An 18978-nucleotide genomic window follows, 5' to 3' on the forward strand; every position below is an offset into this window, starting at 1 on the left:
AAGTCCTGGATGTTGGGTGCCATAGTTCAGAGTTCTGAGTTTGAGCCTTTTTCAATGCCTGTTTTTTTTTTTTTTTTACATTCTTTATTGTCAGGAGTTCAAAAAGAGATATTCATACTGTCATTCAATAGCCGCTGTTACACATCAGTGGTACATGCCCTGAGGAGGGCAAGGATTGAACACAGTTTGCATCAGTAAGTATCATTTTCAGTGACGGCCTAATATCAGAACAGTGAGTAAAGCAAGTATATGCATAACATGGCCCAGTTGTGTCCCTCGTCCCTAACGAGTATCTCGGCAATGCAATTTTAATACATTTATCCGACATTGACTATACGAGATCCTAGAGAAACAGAAAAGAACAAAAATCAAAAGAAAAAACAAACATTAAACCCAATAATGGTCATCATTTTGCAATTGGGTGCGTCTATCGACATTCAGCATTCTACAGGCTCAGTCATTTAGCACTTCCCCTTCGTTAGTAGTGTGTACCCGCCGCCTCCCGACCTCCCTCTACATTATGCTGACACTTCCTCTACCACTAGTCCTCATCCTCTTCGGATTCCGAGTCCTCACCCTCCGGCAAAGCCTCACATGGTTCGCCCCTATATTTGTTCCATGGCGTCCATACTTGATTCCACTTGCGGGGACAGGCCCTTAAAACATACACTGCTCTTTCCTTCACCATAAGGAGGTCCATGTTTCTCATCCATCCTGCCTTCGTCGGCAACTCCGGGGCACCCCACCTCTGTGCAATGTCCCGTTTGGCCACTGTCACTGCCAGTGTGACCCACAGTTGTCCATATCTGTTTAGATCTGTAGGGTCCCAGATATTCAGCAGGCATTTACGTGGTTCCGGTAGGACAGATACCTTGATGGCTTGTGAGACCGTACGCATGATCTGCCTCCAGTATTCCCTGATTTGTGGACACTCCCATAACGTGTGGATGAGAGTTCCCTCCTCCCCGCATCCCCTGAGGCAGTATGGGTGTGGTGCCCTCTGTATTTTATGTAGTAGTGTGCGTGTGTAGTAGGTGCGATGCAATATCTTAAGCTGTACTAGGCGGAATCTAGCCGAAATTCCTACTTCCCGTGGCGAGGCCATTGCCTCGTTCCACTCCGTTTCAACCATGTCACCCAACTCCCCCACCCATTTTTCCTTAAGGCTCTGCGTGGGATCTGGCAGGTTATTAATCAGTTTTTTGTATGTGAGCGATGTCGCTTTCTGCTCCATGAATTCGGTGAGTAGCCTGTCCTCTAATGGCGATGATTCTGGGAGTGTGGTGTCTGGTGGGATTGCCTGTAATAGAGCATGTCTAACCTGTATATAACGGTATGTTTCAGTGGGGCGCAGGTCGTACTGCTGTTGTAGCTGTGGGAAAGGAATGACCGTGCCTTTGTCCCATAGGTCCCCTACCACCAAGATCCCTAGGTCGTCCCACCTCGCAAACCCCTTACAAGTCCGCAGGTTACCCAGTGTTTTAGTGTCCCATAACGGGGTTAGCCTGGTGATTTTACCCTTCCATCCTAGGCGTGATTGTGCCGTGTGCCAAAGTGTCACCGTGTGGAATGTTGGGCCAAGTAGGGCTTTTACTTGCGGGTAATTGTACAGCACCGAAAGCATGCCCTCCGTCCCCAGTTGTGACCAATCTGCCTTATAAGCGGGGTCTTCCCGTGTGACGTGGATCCAATGATTAATAACCTTAAGCTGCGATGCCCAGTAATATAGTTGGAGATTAGGTAATGCAATCCCCCCCTCGTACCAGCTCTTCACCAATTTAGTCTGTGCTATCCGTGCTGGACCATTACTCCATAGCAGACTGGAAACCAAAGCCGCCACCTGTCGAAAGTATTGTGGGTTAACCACATACGGGGAGTTTTCAAGCACATACAGAAATCTAGGGAGAGCCATCATTTTATAGAGTGCCGCCCGCCCCAGAAGGGTCAGTGGCAGTGCAGCCCAGTATTTGACATCAGCACGCAATCGCTGCAGCGGTGGCTGCAAGTTTTCGGTATAGAACTGTTTAGCATCGGTCGTCACAAAAATACCCAAATACTTAAACGAGGAGGTGGTGATCCTGAGGGGACAGTCAGCCGGTAATACCGGACCCGGGCCTTTGAGGACATAGAGTATAGACTTGGACCAGTTCAGGGTGTAGCCCGAGGCCTTGCCATGTTCATCGCAGACGGCCAGCAGGGCGGGGACCCCCTCATTCGGCCCGGACATGTAGATCAACATGTCGTCTGCATATAGGGAGACCTTGTCCTCCCATCCTTCATCCCAAGTGATGCCCCGGAATAGCTGCGTCTCTCTGAGCAGGATTGCCAGCGGTTCCAGTACTATCGCAAACAGTAGAGGCGATAGTGGGCATCCTTGTCTAGTTCCCCTCCCCAGTGGAAAGGGCGATGATGTACGGCCATTTGCAACCACCTGCGCCATTGGTAGGGTGTAAAGTAGTCGCACCCACGCTAGATATAGGGGGCCGAAACCCATCCGGGTTAGGACAGCAAACAGGTATTCCCACTCCACCAGATCAAATGCCATTTTAGCATCTAGGGAGAGTATCGCAGCCTGTTCCGTGAGAAGATGTGCCCTCGCCAGCACCCCATGTACCCTTCTCAGGTTCAGCGCTGTACTCCTGTGTGGCATGAAGCCCGATTGGTCAGGGTGTATCAGGGTACTCAGGTGCTTGGTCAGACGACTGGCCAGGAGTTTCGCCAGGACCTTTGCTTCTGTGTTGAGTAGGGAAATGGGTCTGTATGAGGCGCATTCCGTCGGTGGCTTGGCCGGTTTGGGGATAGCTACTATAGTGGCCGTACGTTGGTCGAGTGGAAGCAGTGCCCTTTTTGCGCTGTCTTTATACATGTCTAATAAGGGCTTGGCCAGCACCGAGCTCACCGCCTTATACCACTCCACAGGAATTCCGTTGGGGCCCAGGGCCTTACCGGACTGCAGCGCCTGTATCGCTAACTGTACCTCCTCCTCTGTCAGATCGGCATCAAGTTCCTGCCGTGCTTCAGGTGTAAGCACAGGGATGGAAATGTGACTGAGTGATGCTACAGCCTCCTGTTCAGTGACCGTTCGTGTCGGCGTATAGATCCCTTGGAAGTGGTGAGCCAGTGCTTGGACTATCTGTTCCGGGTGGGTCTGCAGGTGCCCCCTTGCATCGTATAGCCGTTGTATCCCCTTGTTACTGCCTCCCCGCTTGTCCAGCCATGCCAGCATCCTCCCTGCCTTATCACCCACATCGTAGATGCGGTGCGCGGTGCTTGCAAGGTGCCCTTTAGTGACTGTAGTGAGGTGGGCCTGGTGTTGCTGCTGACGGAGCTGTAGCTCATGTGCTGTGCCAGGGGTGGGGTCTGCCATGGCCGCAGTGTTCGCCGCGTGCAACGCCAATTCCAAATTAGCCAGTTCAGCTCTGGACTCCCTTTTATACCCAGTAATGGCCGATATGGATGCCCCTCGCATGACCGTTTTGTATGCCTCCCACAGTACTGAAGGTGAGGAGACCGACCCTGTGTTTTCACGGAAGTAGTGTGTCGTAACCAACTTCAGTTTCTTCCTGATGCCCGGTATCTGCAGATAATTGGGGTAGATCGGGTACAGCCTAGCTCGCTTACGTTCTCTAGTAGAAAGGTGAAGGGAGATCGGGGAGTGGTCAGAAATGCCTCTCGGCAGAATTTCAAGGCCGTCCACTAAGCCCAGTTCTACCCCCAGAAAAAGGAAGTAGTCAATACGGGAGAGGCTATCGTGGGGTGCCGAGTAATGTGTGTATTGCTTTGCGGTGGGATTCAGTTGACGCCATACGTCCGTGAGGCCCATGGCCGTCATGAATCCAGGGAGTGTGGCAGCCCCTCTGTGGCGATCCCGTACGGGAAAGGTGTCCAGTAGGGGGTCTGTTATAGCATTGAAGTCTCCCCCTAGTATCATATCCCCCTCCGGGAGGTCGATAAGAAATTGGCTGAGAGCTGGCAACGCTGTAGAATGTAGTGCTGGGGGGATGTATACCGATACCACATTCAGGGCCCTTCCCTCCCACTGGCCTGAGAGTGCCGCAAACCGCCCCTGGTCGTCCTTTTTGTGACCTGTGACCAAAAAGGATGAGTTGTTTTTGAGGAGTATTCCGGTGCCTCTGGAGCCAGAGGTAAATTCGGAGTGTATTGCCATGGTGTAGCCACGCCTGTTTAGTGCTTTACATGTGGACCCTGCTAGATGTGTTTCCTGCAGCAGCACTAGTTCAGATTTATGCAGTTTAATAGTTTGCAGCACTAGACCACGCTTAATTTTGTCCCCCAACCCCCTGACATTCCACGTGAGGAGCTTCAGTGGGGGCACCAGTGTCGCTACAGGAGTACCCCCAACGGGAATTGCTTGGCTGTGTTGTGCCATTCGAGTTCACTACCCACGGTATCAGTGTGCAGCAATATGGTGAAGCCAGTGTACTGATGCGGCGCCTGCCGTTGTCGGCTAGTGACGGAGCCATGCCTAGTAGAATTGCAAGAAGTAGTGATGACCAATAACGATAACCATAACATTACAACTTGTCCCCCCCACCCCCTCCCTGCTCCCCTGCTCCACGGACGATAACCCGCCCGCATCCCCAACTTGGCAGAGTGCTTAGTCCCTTCCCTATCTATCTTACTTGCTCGTGGGGTCGGTGAGTCCCCTACAGGCATCGGCCAATGCCCGCCCTACTCAGCTCCATCAGCTACAAGGTCCCAACGGCAGCAGATGTGCCGGTCCATATGTATCACATTCATTCAACTCTTAGCAGGTTGTCCTGAGTCGAGAGGGTCTCTCTCTAGATCCGAGTCCAGCCCCGCGGCTCCCTCTTCAGTTGTAGGGCTATCAGTTTGGTGCTCCGTCGTCCTCCCGCTACGTTGGTTCTGGCGGTCCCTGTGCGGGCGTTGGGGTTTGCCCACCTGTCTCCACCCATCCAGCCATTCTCGTGCCACCTCCGGTGTGTCAAAGAACCATGTCTTGCCCTCGGCCACAATCCGCAATTTAGCGGGGAAAAGCATCGAGTAGGGTAGGCCCCCATCGCGGAGCGTCTTTTTCACTTCAGTGAATGACTTCCTGCGCCTAGCCACCTCAGCCGTATAGTCTGGAAAGAAGGCCAAAGTCGAGTTCTGAATTTTTACAGGCGGTGCGACCCTCGCTGCCTGCAAGATGGCGTCTCTATCTCTGAAGTTAAACAGCCTGGCCAGGACAGGCCGCGACGTTGCACCCGGTTTGGCCGCACCTCCAGGGATCCGGTGCGCCCTTTCAACAGAGAAAAAATTGGACAGGCCCTTCGGTTGTAGCTTGTTTTTGATAAGGTCCTCTACGTACAGGTCCATGGCGCCTTTCCCCTCCGACTCCGGAAGGCCCAAGATGCGAACGTTGTTTCTTCGGGAGCGCCCTTCCTGGTCATCCAGCTTGTCTTGTAGTTGCTTCGTGACCTTTTCCATTCGTTCCATCGCCACTTGCAGGTCTGAAGTGTCTTCAATGAGTGATTTCGTAACCACCTCTACTTGGGACACTCTTTCTGACATCTTCTTAAAGTCCGCCCTCAGTAAATTTACTTCGGAAGAAATAGTGCCCACTGTCGCCTGTACATCAGTGAGCGTTTTCATAATGTCTTCCAGGGTTACTCTCTTCACCCCTTCTGTGTCCGGAGGTGTACCAGTGGAGTGGCGCCCGCCTCCCTGAGAATGGCCCTGTTGACCATATGCAAATTTATCAAGTTTTGCCTGCGTCGATGTACTTCTCAAGCCTTTGCCCGCCATGGCGTCGCGCTCTTCGTCGTGCGACCCGGTCCCTTATATATGTACAACTCAGACTGCTCGAGGGTCGAGCCGTTCCCCGGACACCAGGCTATGCGCGGCCTGACGGGATTCCTACCGTCAGTAGATTCTTACACCGTTAGTTACAGTCTTCCAGTTCACCGCGACCGAGGGGTCGCATTCGTTAAAAGATCTGCGTCCGTGTCCCTGCTGTGTGGCCCACCACGCGTGTACTCCGCTCCTCTGCGCGTCACAGCACGCTTGTCGTCTGTGCCTCGTGGTTTTTAACTGTGCCCTCAGGACAGGTAGTGTCTTGTAAATATCGGCAGGGTCACGCTGCGGTTCAAGCTGTATTGCCGGGGGTGCAGTATCCGGGAGGTCGTAGCCCCCACCAGTAGTGTCGATTGCACTGCACACGTCTTTCCAGGGCAGCGCCCGCTTTCTACGGGACAATGATCAGCCCCAGCCCCCCAGGTGGGCCTGAGCCAGTGGTTGCTGGACGGATCTGCGGGCGCGCTGCTGTCTCACCTCGCAACCGGGGCGGCGATATCAGTTTCTCTTTCTCCCCATAGACGGTTCCGCCGATGGTCAGGGACGTCCCCGCCTGCGGGGGTGTTCAGCCCGCCCGGGGTATTGCAGCCGATGCCGCTTCCTCAAGGGTTCAGCCTGGTAGCATGGAGCGTCGGATCGTGTCTTTACTCCGGGTGTCTGCAGGTGCCGGCTGGAGTCAGTGCGCCTTAGTCGCCCAGGGCGCACTTCCGCCCGGATCCGCCAAGTACGGCAGTCCGGTGCTGCAGTGTAGTGAAAGGCCGCAGCAGTCCGCCTCCGATCGGAGCACTTCTCGGCATCAGATGGTTGCCGGGAGCGGGTCGGTGCGTGCCGCTTGAGTCCCCCAGCCGATGAAGCTCCTTCGAGCGGGCGATGTCTCGGATGGGTCTGCGGATATGTGTTCAGGCCGTTATGCCTTGCGGAGCTCCCTCGCTAAGCAGCCGCCATGCTCGGCAGTTGGCCACGCCCCCCCTCAATGCCTGTTTTTTGTTGTTTCCCCTCCATCAAAAACAAAAAAAATATATAAAACTGCAAAAATACAAAAAAATCAAAAAATGTTTAGAAAAGCAGGGCTTGTAAGACTGTCTGAAGCTTATTTCACCTACTGCAGCTTCACTATTCTCAAAGTAAGTGAGGGTCGTTTGTGGACCTGACTGCATTTGAAAACAATGTTATATGGTACCTCCCTAAACCGCTTGACGGAGGCCCCCCGAGGGGCGGTGTGATGGCACGGACTCGGAGAAGACGCTTGGCTCCGACCCCCTCCCCAAGTCTTATAGCACTGGTGTAGCCTGAGATCGCCCCCGACATAGGCGGCCGGCTCCCGGGGTCCGGCGGAACTTTTTGCCTTTTGATGACTCTTCTATTCTGGACTTTGTCCCACAATCCGTTTGACCTGAAGACACGCTGTAGTGGGGCGCCCCTTTACCGTTTTAGTTGCCATTCCGCCCGCTTTTGCTACACTGTGCCTCTTCCGCCATTCAGCTGTTTACCGCCCGCTCTTGCGACTACAGCGTCTCGCTCACCATGTAGTTGAGTTGCTCCCGCTCTTGCGGTGCAGCGATAGGCGACTGCCACAGGACTCTCAAAATGGCGGCCGGCTCTTCGGTTTTGGGCCTGGTCCACTAAAATGGCCCTGGGACACCTTGGAACTCGGACGCTTCCCTGATAGGGCTTGGGTCCCATTCTCGAAAGCGTCCCCTCAGCCGTGAAGATTCTACAAAAGTCTTGGGGGCCCCCGACTCCCGCAGGCTTCTGGTGGGGAGCGGCTGCCATGTCTGCTCGTGGAATGGCCACGACGGAGCTACGAGATGGTAGTGCTCTCATGCTGACGCCAGCTTTAGTCTGAAACATCCAGAAACACTGTAGACTACCAATTCGATCAGTTCCGGTAGCGCCCCAACATGACCCGGTAGAGAAGAACTTGCCCTCCCCTCTTTGACTGATGGTTCTTGTTGCCTGTCCCCTCTGTTGTCATTTAACAGAACTTTTTGGACTGCTGAAAGGGGTTGTGTTCCGAACGCTGGTTGGTGGAGACATTTTGACTATATTCTTGACCTACGTTGTCGCGTAATGCGTTATATGACACGCCGCGTTAGCGCACCGGGAAGTGATCCGGGGCGCGGCGCGCAGCGCGTAACGTAAGCATAACAGGTCATGTGACTTGTTAATAAAACTTTTCATTGGTTCATTTTACTTTTGTTATTTTAATGATGAAAAGCTTGGTCATATGACCTAAAAATTACGCTTTTTATTGTTTTCGAACATTATTTTTTTTTAAACATATATGTTATAATATTCCAGGCTAATGTACTTTCCCGGAAATTTACAACTGTCCTGCAAGTAAAATATATTCCTTTTTCGAGAAAAAGGGCGTTTCTTCGTTCCATGACGGAGCCGTTGAGTAAAAGAGACTCGGCCTGCTGTCTTAGTCGCCGATACGCCTGATTATCAGATTCTTATCGATCACTTTATGTTGCAGGAGTGGAAAACACAACTGCCCTTGACCATTTATCTTTACTGCGTTCCTACATATTATACCTTTTATCCGTCATGTAATTGGACTGCTTTATTTCACTTGCCTTTTACTGATTCGAAAACAGTGACTAAAAGTAAAAACTTTACCAATGTAAATACTACTACCATGTTTTGTTTTAAAAACATTTATTGTGAAAATGTCAGTATACAAATACGGGCCTATAACCACGTGGGCCGGCCACGGAGCAAACTGAAATCGTATATGATGAGGAGGCATTTACATTATAGAGGAACGTAACGAGCGAGCCATTAGGTTGCAAGAACTAAGATCTCTAACAGTTGCGGAATAGGTGGGCGTACATTTTGTAATTAAAATACGACAGGGCCACTTACAAAAAAGTTATCTAGATATACATTTGCGTGCAAGTACCATGGGTGACGTTAATTCGAACTTTCAATAGTACAGTAATAAATAACACATCAGAACTTAATATCAATAGGGATGTAGAAATATTCTATCAATTCTCGTCCCCGCCCGCCATGAGCATCAAAACTGCATTCATATCTCGTGATATCAAGGTTGTTCAACCAGTACACAACAAGGAGTTACGAGTCCCATTTATACCGGCGCCATTTTAGGCGAGGCCGGGCAGGTCCAAGATATAGTCAAAATGTCTCCACCAACAATCGGCCAGACCAGAACCCCTTTCGGCCCTTTATGCTACAAGATGGTGTCTTCCATTCAGAAAATATTGTTGGCAGCATTTTGAAAGGAAAGATAAACAGCCGTTCTCCTAGTGAGTCTCACATTGTTACATTTAGGAAGAATGTTGAAGAGTAATATGTGGAAAATCTGAAGCCATTTTTCTACAAACTCTCAATCAGCCTTGGATGGAAAAAAAAATCCTGAAGAATGTACAAACTGAAAACCAATTTTTGTCTGTATGGCATCAACAGCAACGCTTGAGTCAGCTTTGTGTCAAGCCGCCATTTTCATTCAATCAATAGCGTCCCCCTGCACACATTCAGGAACCTGGTCTTGTCTTCAGGTGAAACGGATTGTGGGACAAGAAGCAGAAAGGAAAAGGAAAAAAGTTCCGCCGGACCTCGGGAGCCGGCCGCCTATGTCATGGGCGATCTTTGGCCACACCAGGGCAATAGTGAAGCTGCAGCAGGTGCAAATAAGCTTCAGACAGTCTTACAAGCACTGCTTTTCTAATTTTTTTGTATTTTTGCACAGTTTTATATATTTTTTTTGTTTTTGATGGAGGGGAAACAACAAAAAACAGGCATTGAAAAAGGCTCAACAGTGCAGGGCGCCTTGTGCTGGTTCCGACCTATTCACACATCGGTCCACTACTGACATCACCTCATAAGCCAACGGGGCACCCCACGCCGACTTTCGGCGCAGCATTGTAGGATGGCCACACCAGTGCGGCAACTTGCTGGACACCACCTCGGTGCCATCCGGATCTCGGCGCGTTCGAGTCACTGTACCGCAAGAGTGACCGGAACTCAGCTGGACACGCCGTCTTTCGGCGCAGCATTGTAGGATAGCCACACCAGTGCAGCAACTTGCTGGACACTAACTCGGTGCCATCCGGATCTCGGCGCGTTGTGCTGCCTTCGGCCTATTCGCACACCGGTCCGCTACTGACGCCGCCTCACGTGCCAACGGATTTTCTACGCTTTTTGTAGCCCTATGCCGCATAACAGGTCATGTGACTTGTTTATAAAACTTTTCATTGGTTCATTTTACTTTTGGTTTCCTAAAGATGGAAGGCTTGGTCATATGACCTAAAAATAACACTTTTCATTGGTTTAGAACATTTTTTTTTCCCAAACGATGAAAGCCCCACCTTGTTTCTGGATGATTCAGACTGAAGCTGGCGTCACCATGAGAGCACCACCATCTCGTGGCTCCGTCGTGGTCATTCCGCGAGCAATCATGGCAGCCGCTCCCCACCGGAAGCATGCAGGAGTCGAGGGCCCCCAAGACTTTTGTAGAATCTTCACGGCTGAGGGGACGCTTTCGAGAATGGAGCCCAAGCCCTAGCAGGCAAGCGTCCGAGTTCCAAGGTGTCCCAGGGCCATTTTAGTGGACCAGGCCCAAAACCGAAGAGCCGGCCGCCATTTTAAGAGTCCTGTGGCAGCCGCCTATCGCTGCACTGCAAGAGTGGGAGCAACTCAACTACATGGTGAGCGAGACGCTGTAGCCGCAAGAGCGGGCGCAACTCAGCTGGATGGCCGCCACCTGGGGAGGCCCGTTCACGCCGCCTCCCCCACGCCCCCCCCCGGGCCGCCCCACGCCAATTTTCGGAGCAGCATTGTAGGATACCAAAACCAGTGCGGCAGTTTACTGGACATCACCTGGGTGCCATCCACATCTCAGCACGTTCTGCTGCCTTGGGACTATTCGCACAACAGACCGCTACTGACGAGGCCTCCCCCCCGCACCACCCGGGACGCCCCACGCTGTTTTTCTGAGCTGCATTGTAGGATCCCAAAAACCAGTGCCGCACCCAGGTGACATCACCTGGGTGCCGTCCAGAAGTCTGCACGTTGTGCTGCCTTGGGACTATTCGCACAAAAGACAGCTTCTGACCATTGTTGTTTTTTTTGTCAAAAAATGTTTAAATGTATTTACAGTTTTTGTTCCGTTCGTTATATTTAAAAGTTAATAAAGTTTTATAATCCTACTTTGTTGGAGTGCTATATATTTTTAAAAAATCGGGTGAATGGGGCCTTGAATCGGGTTATTGTCATGTGTGGGCTTTGCAAGTGTACTGCTACAGGATCGGACATTTCAAACTCAAATGCACGTTCTTTTTCTTACCTTTCCGAAGCATGGAGCGCAATAGCAGGCAGAGAAAGGGTGATGCAAGTGTTGAACACTGCCTGGCCTGGCAAGTTGCTGGCAGTGCCCCCCCCCCCCCGCCCGCTCCTGAAAGAGGACACACACACACCGCCGCCCCGAGTACTTCACAGATCTTTAAAAGACCATGCGCTTGTTCATGAGGCTTAAATGGTTTATCACCCCTTCTAGAACCCCTGCATCGACCCTCTGACGTTTCCTGGAAGAATTACCACGTAACACAATACCAAGCCTTGTCAGCTGAAACCCCCGAGGAATCGTGGGGCATATTATCAAGGGGGTTTATCTCCGCTTTTTTGGCTTTAAAAGCCAAGAAAGCGGAGATAAAATTATCTCCCTATTACCAAGCTGTCGCTAACACCAGTTAGTGACAGCTAAAAGGAGATAGCGACCATCTTGGGCCCCGCTTTGCAGGTCAGTGATATTTATCACTAATGACATGCAAAGTGGGCGTGCCAAGATGTTAGCGACTGGAAACAGTCCCTAACATCGCTATCTCCTATTACCAACTTTTGGAGATATTCGCGCTAAGCGCGAATATCTCAAAAAGCTAACACCTGCCCTGAGCAGTTCTTAGCCATGTTATCCAATGGGAGGTGGATAACATGGCTAAGAGCATTTGCTCGATAATGCATGAATATCGCTGACTTTTCAGCGATATTCATGCATTGCGGCCGTTTTTTATCGCATTTGCGATAAACCTTGCTAATAGCAAGGTTTATCTGCGATAAAAATCGCCGATGTGCGGCGATAATTTTTGTCTCTAAACAAGTTAGAGACAAAAATTATCGCTAGTTGTTGGTAATATGCCCCCGGGTTTTCGCTTGCAGAAATCGGGAGGCGGGAGACTAGCACTGAAATCAGTAGTCTCACGCCTGAATCGGGAGGGTTGGCATGTCTGGATTCTCTACAGCTGGGGCCATAAACTACATCCGCAGGGCTAGGTGATAGCCTGGGACCGGCCTGGCATCTAAAATGGCTGCCGTGCACGACAAAATTGTGGCATTGGAAAAAAGGCAAGATGGCGCAGACAATGTTTATCAATAAGGATTCATTTATAACAAAATATTTTATCGCACTGACAAATTGGCGGTCAACACTTCCTGATTTCCATCGAATCGAACGTTAACAGACGTCACGCAGCAAAAAAAAAAAAAGCTCACGCACAGCCGCTGGAAGACATGTATCAACATATATGAGCCTCCTCAGCCACCCTCAGAAAACATAAGGGATTAGGATACGTCTCCCGCACCCCCTTATACCTAGTAATTTAATTAAAACGAAGCACAAAATGGCGAATTCCCGTTTCGCTACCAGTTTGCGGCCCAGTTCGCGGCCCGTGAAGCGCTTCTACCGTGAAAAATAATTTTTTTTTTATTTTCCCCACGGGACCCTTTAATAACCCCAACAACATTCCTAGGGGGTCAAGAGGGGTATACCTTGCCCCCTTTCATTAAAATTCCCCCTTCGTTTTTCACCTCTTCTTCTCTCTCGATCCTACCGAGAGATAAGATGGCGGCCGCTCCGGACTGTTTAGAATGTTGACAGACACCGGGGAGCCAATCAGCTTCGCATCGCAAAGTACCGTTTCGCGAAAAGTAAGCGGACCGGAGCGCAGCCCGGAGCGCTGTTACAGATATATATCTTGTTTTGAACGTTAATTTCTCAAAATCCACTGGAGCACATATATTGAGACCTAGCAAAGGCACATCGGGCTAACAGTCCCTACAATTTTGCCAAGTTTTGTGCAAATCCATTCAGCCGTTCGAGCTAAAAGTGAGGCCAAAGGCCCTATGGAAATTAACATGGGAAAAACGAGTTTTGGGACCCCCCTTTTTTCTCGGCCCCCCCTTGACGAAACCCCCCCAAATTTTCAGGGGCTGCTCAGAAACAAAATGTGCCATTTTCCTGAAAATTTCAGCCGATTCCGTCCACAAACGCCAAAGTTATTAGACATAGAATTTTCAAAAGTCCCATAGACAAAAAATCCTAACTATATATACCTACTGGCGAGACGCCAGTAGGTAATATATATATATATATATATATATATATATTCACACATACATGTTATTTTTATAAATTGGTGCGATCTTATTGAGTCGTGTGTATCATTTATTGACACTGTGCATGCAGCAGATGTCCAACACTCCTCTCTGATAAGCCTAAGGCTGCTCGATCACACTAACCCCTTAAGAGCACCTTTGGATTGCTAGAGCAAGCCTCATTCCACTTATAAGGAATGCCTGCACTCTTTGCACATTATAGTTCTTTTTGGTATACTATATAAAGAGCTAGCTCCCAACACCTAGGCAACGATATAGGCAAAGATATATAAAAGTTAAATAATTTAACAGAAATCCCAAGAAAGTTTACATGTTGGCCTGAAAATCTAACCTGAACATCACAGCAAATAATATGATCTAGTAAACAAAAACCAGCAGGGCCAGTGTGAACTAACTGAAATAAACATACTAAGTTACATCAATTAAGGGGTTACACAAATATATCGATGGACTTACATGCCAACGAGTGGAAGGGTATAAACTTTGGGGTCAGAATCCAACACCAGCAACAGTTTTCGCGTTTGGTCCATGGTAAGATACCTAAAAAATAAAAATCATTGCCATTAATGGGTGAGTATGCTTTAAAGGATAACTACTGAAAGCGCTTAATCATGAACCATGGCAGGAGAAGAAGCAAAACATTGTATCTACTTCACATCACAAAGGGCTTCTGTAATTACACAAAATGTTTTAGGCACATAGGTGGTAAGCCAGACCTTGCTTGCCCTGACTGGATGTCTAATCACTCTGAACATAATAGTTATAAGATCTATAGCAGGTTTTTAAAACATGGTAATTCCCTCCAGTTTCACTTGTGTAACCACATATCCCTTCCAAAGCTTGAAACTCACCTTATTCCTCTTGATAGTCCTGGCCCCTTGAAATACCCCCCTAAAAAAAATTGGTACAGAGAGATTTTCATTTATGTGGTTGTATCATTAGAGAAGTAATTTAGCTTGGGAAGACATTGCTAATCCAAACCGAATTTTTCTAAACAGCATTTTTTTTTAAAGGCAGAAGTGATGATGTAATATTTCAGGAACCATGAGACGTACAGCAGCATTCTTCTAATATAACATCTGTGCACATCTAGCAGAGAACTAATGTATCCTTACCTAGCTTGGTAGGCGTACATCAATATGATCTAATTGAAGAGAGTGGCACGATCCCCTGCCATCAGAATTTGATTCTAAGAAGGGAGTAATCTTACTCTCGCTAGTGTACAACCTTACAGCATTTGTGCCAAACATTGGCTAAAAAGGAAAATATACTTACCCTCGAAAACACTATATCTGGTAGTGACACAGTTCTTAACGTCGAATTTCCCCCGGCGTCATTCTGGAACTGGAGATTTTTCAGCAGTACCTCTGCGCACTAGGGGGCGGTGTTGTACAGCTCTGTAGTGACTTAGATGCCTGTAAGAGGCTGAAGCCCAAGTCTTTACGGCAGGGTCTCCAAACCGGTCCTGGAGGGCCGGATCCATGCCAGATTTTTGGGATATCCCCATTGAGATACATGTAGTTATTTAAAAAATCTGGCATGGATCCGGCCCTCCAGGACCGGTTTGGAGACCCCTGCTTTACGGGAACGTCGGATGAAGTTGCTGCAGGATAGGGTGTCCCGTTCAGAGTCCAAATGCTGATCTCCTTCCCGTTCTAAGGCTCCTGCTGGTGGCAGGTTGAGGAACTGTTCCAGTCGTCGTCGCTCGCCAAAATCCGTTAAATCTCATCGGAAGGGATCAAAGTCACATAGGCCTTCAGCCTCGCGATGTCGTGACACCGTTGCCAGTTCCCCCCGGTTCTTACTGTAGGCAGTTGTGCAGGAGTCGACCCAAGCTTTCCACCATATCCTGGTGAAGGGGTAACTATGGCCCAAATGGAAATATATTTCCAAGCATTACAAGTCTTTTTTGACTCAATATCTCTCCCTGGTGCACCTTAGGACCCCAAAGATGTTGAAGAGACTGACTAGGGGTTCACCCTCATCGCCGATCAAGGACCCTAGCTCCATAGCTGGAGTCCCTACGACGCTGGAAAACAACCAGGTGCGGCTTCCTGTTATGACGTCATGGGGTACGCAGAGGGGGATTTATCACCTCCTCAACGCTGTGCGGTGGACTTACGACGCCGCGTCTATGCCATTAAGCGCAGTTTATTGCCACTGAGGCTTCTGCACCTTCTCCTCTACAAATTGAGGATGAGGCTAACTTGGTTGCCATTTCCTCAGTGTTGCAGGAAGAGACTGCAACACTGGGGTAGAGTTAAGCAATTGGGTGCTCTTGGCCAACCTCATGCAGGAGGTTCTTTGGCTTTTGGTGGGGACGTTAGTCTACAACCGTCCCCTACCTATGATTTACTTTAACCAAATAGAATAGCGACAGAGGCTAGTGCAGCTTTTGTTGGGGTCATTAAAAAGGCTGCTGATATTTTAAAGTTGCAGCTTCTTCTGGTGTCCATGTCCTCTGATCCCTTGTTGGGTCTACTCCACCAATGAGGAACTGGGGTTGAGTCTTTACTTCCTTTTGGAGAGTTGCTATACAACATTCTTCTGGGAACTTGGGCAAGGCCAATGTCAGGAGTTTCTGTTGGGCGTGCCATTGCACACCGTCATCGACCTGCTCAAAATGATTGTTGTGCAAGCAGCTTTAATATTGCTGAATTTAGATACTCCTATTGTATTCCACCGAGCAGGGTGTCTCGGTGGTTGGAGACGTGTGGCCGAAATATGTTTGTGTCCACTAGTACAGCTGGAAGATTGCTCAACATGTCCTGTGTGTATGGAAGGGCTTCTTTTGCCTGGAATTCTGTTGACCACCTACTTCCTTCTCTCCCGCAGTAAGTTAGAGCTGAACTTTCTCAGCGGATAGAAGATTGTCGTGAAATGGCCATGTTCTCTATCAGGTCGGCGATGGACACAATGGATTCCTTTGGTAGAGCTATGGCTAGATCAGTAGCTCTGAAGAGGCACACTTGGTTGTGTGATTCCAGTTTCTCCGTGAATATTCTGGATGGTCTAAACGACTTACCTTTTGAAGGAATCAATGTATTTGATAGCCATGCTTATTCCGCAGCCCAGCGCCACATTGCTGGCAATTTGTGATTGGATCTCATCAGGTCTTGGTAATTTATCCTGTGGTCCCTATGTTTATGGCCTTCATTGAATTAGTAGTGTTGAAGTGTAAAGCACTGCTTTTGTCTTATGAGATTATTAGTCTACGGGTTTGGGTCTTTAATTCCCAGATGGTATTTGCAGCTGGGTAGCTGGTTTAGTTTTATTTTCACTTTTCTCTGCTTAAGAGCTAGCCTCGAACTCCTTAACAGCTAGTCTCAAGAGATTATACCCCTTTTATGGGTATGTGACTTACTCTATGTCGAGTATTTGTAGCGTATGTTTCTACTATAGAATCTCTCCGTTCTACAGTCATGTCCTATTCTGCTTGGCGTTATATTCTTCTAAGGACTATTATATTGAGCTAAGAGCTCCATTTCTTCTTGTGATAACTTTTCATAGGGTTCTGTTGCACTTTCACGCATCTAAGGTTTTTCCAAACCAGTGGACTCTGGGCGATATGTTTAGGTCTTGTCCTATTAATCGCGCAAGCGATAAATAGGACGAGAGTATAGTGGTTCAACCAAGCTCTGAAACCATCGCGGATTTCCTAGAGTGCATGTGCTTGTGCACGCGCTTACCATTTGCTCCCCGAGCCGCCTGCCTGCTTCACACTTCCAAGGAATGCGCCCCCTGCCCACGTAATGCCGAGAGCCAGCGCTTCCCTCCCACTCGCTCACTCCCCTTCTCCCCCGCCCCCCACCCAACCGACTCGTCTTCCCTCAAGCTCCTCTTGCTTCTTCCACCGTGTCCTTATTTTCCCTTCCTCCCCACCAGCTACTCCCACACCCATGTCTGTTGCCCCCTCCCTCTCCCACTCCCCCAGCTGTGTTACTCTCGCTTCCGTCGTCCACCTAATTCTTGATGACTTTCTAGTTTTTCCTGTTGTAGTGCGTGTTTGTTTAGTATGAACTCGACCGAAGGTAAACACTCGACCGAAGGTAAACAAACTCGACTGACGGTAACAGCGCACTTTACTTTACATTACCAGTTGTATTTCAGATGGCCAGGGAGTCCCTACTGTACACTACACACGGACATGCTCTACATTAATCATACACGCACCCTGTATCTCCGCTATTTAAACTTCTCCCCGTAAGCTGCTTATTGTTGTGGATTTTCACAGGGTAAATGTTCAGCTGCCCCGGCGTTGTGTAATATTTGGTATCCCCTTGTCACCGGCTCTCTAAAGGCTTACGTTGCTAATATTCAAAGGTTAACAACAGACTGAACGTTTACTTATTTCAGTTGCTTTTATACAGCGTGAGTCGCAAAAAGACTTTTCCATGGTTTTTGATTCCACTTGTTTTGTTTAAATATCATGGACTTGTTACATATCAAAGTACAAGCACCGCGATCAAAATAAAGTGAAATTGCGGACCCTTATCTTTCAATGGGTGTTCATGAACTGCAAAAGACGGGAGCCTACTCTCATGTGAGAATTTCAAATCCCGTTTAGGGACGAAGACACCCAGCAGACTCTGAAGCCCCACCTACCCCACTGACCGTTATGCCGGCCCTTCACATCTGCAGCGGAGGCAGGCCGCACTTTCCAGAGTCCTCAATATCTGTAAAGTAGTCATTGTATTGTATTGTATTGTATTGTAATTGCATTTATATAGCGCTTACTAACCCGGACAGGGCGTGGAAGCGCCTCTTCGGCGAGTCACACTGACCGAGGCTGCAATCTTTGCTGTTCATTGACAGTTACTGAAGCAATGTTTTCGTGGGCTTCAACGGATGATGTCCGAAATGCTGAATAGCCCAGCCCCGGCCTCTGAATAGGTTTCGAAAGAGGAGGCAGGCCGCCTGTTTTTGGGCGACACTTGCATTTTCCTGGACCAAACAAACTTTCCATTAGATGCCCCTAAGTAAAAAAGAAGCAGATAATGGGAAATCGCTCCTGACTTGAATATATAAAGCGGCATTGTGGTCCCATCCACCTGGCGCTGACACCAAGCGGCTTGGGGTTTTATAGGAGTGTAAAGTTTAAGTTTGGTTGAGTGGGTTACGGGGCGTCAGGAAACCATACGAGCACGGCGCTGTGATTCTATGCCACACAAGAGTTCAGGTGATCCCGTGCTACTTAACCTCCTTGGTAATCCCGTGACAACTCTGTCCTTTATTCCACATCTTGCTTCGGTGCTAACACGCAGGGAAAATCTGTTGATACCACCCTTGATGTGTGTGTGTGTAAACGAGAAAGGGGCATCTTGAACATATAAGAATAGTGCCAGAAGCTGATTTTATTGCATTTCAGTTTTATTAATTTGTTTACATAATGAGGTCATGAGAAGGTGCAAGTTGAATAATTTTCACATGTGAATGTTGGATGTGGCTACGGCACTAATCCGTCTCTCCACTCCATATTATGTAAAAGCCAGACAACGCAAAATCAGTTATCTCTACTGGTAGAGGGTTCCTCGTGGTCTAGGGGTTCTTTGGTCATATCTCTATTACACATCTTAAGTAGTTTTTAATATAAAAAGTGTTGTGTATTTCGTCAATTCTTCTGCAATGTATGTCCCGCTGTAATAAGGACGGACTGGGGCAAGTGTATTTGCTATGTTCTGTATTACACACACACACAGCAAGATAGTACCAACGATGTTCCCCTTGTTGATTGGATGGCTGCTT

The 18978-nt window shown here is 48.8% G+C and overlaps 1 protein-coding gene across 1 annotated transcript in view; it reads right to left on the reverse strand.

Moving 5' to 3' along the window:
- The window catches only part of STIL (STIL centriolar assembly protein), a 340881-nt gene that overhangs the window by 231016 nt on the left and 90887 nt on the right, over positions 1-18978 (reverse strand). The window contains exon 7 of the mRNA XM_086952397.1: positions 13690-13773. Coding sequence (XP_086808523.1) covers positions 13690-13773 — 84 coding nt within the window. The remainder of the gene's footprint in view (positions 1-13689; positions 13774-18978) is intronic.

This window comes from Lissotriton vulgaris, chromosome 1_1, assembly GCF_964263255.1.
Source record: "Lissotriton vulgaris chromosome 1_1, aLisVul1.2, whole genome shotgun sequence".
Classification (NCBI taxonomy): domain Eukaryota; kingdom Metazoa; phylum Chordata; class Amphibia; order Caudata; family Salamandridae; genus Lissotriton; species Lissotriton vulgaris.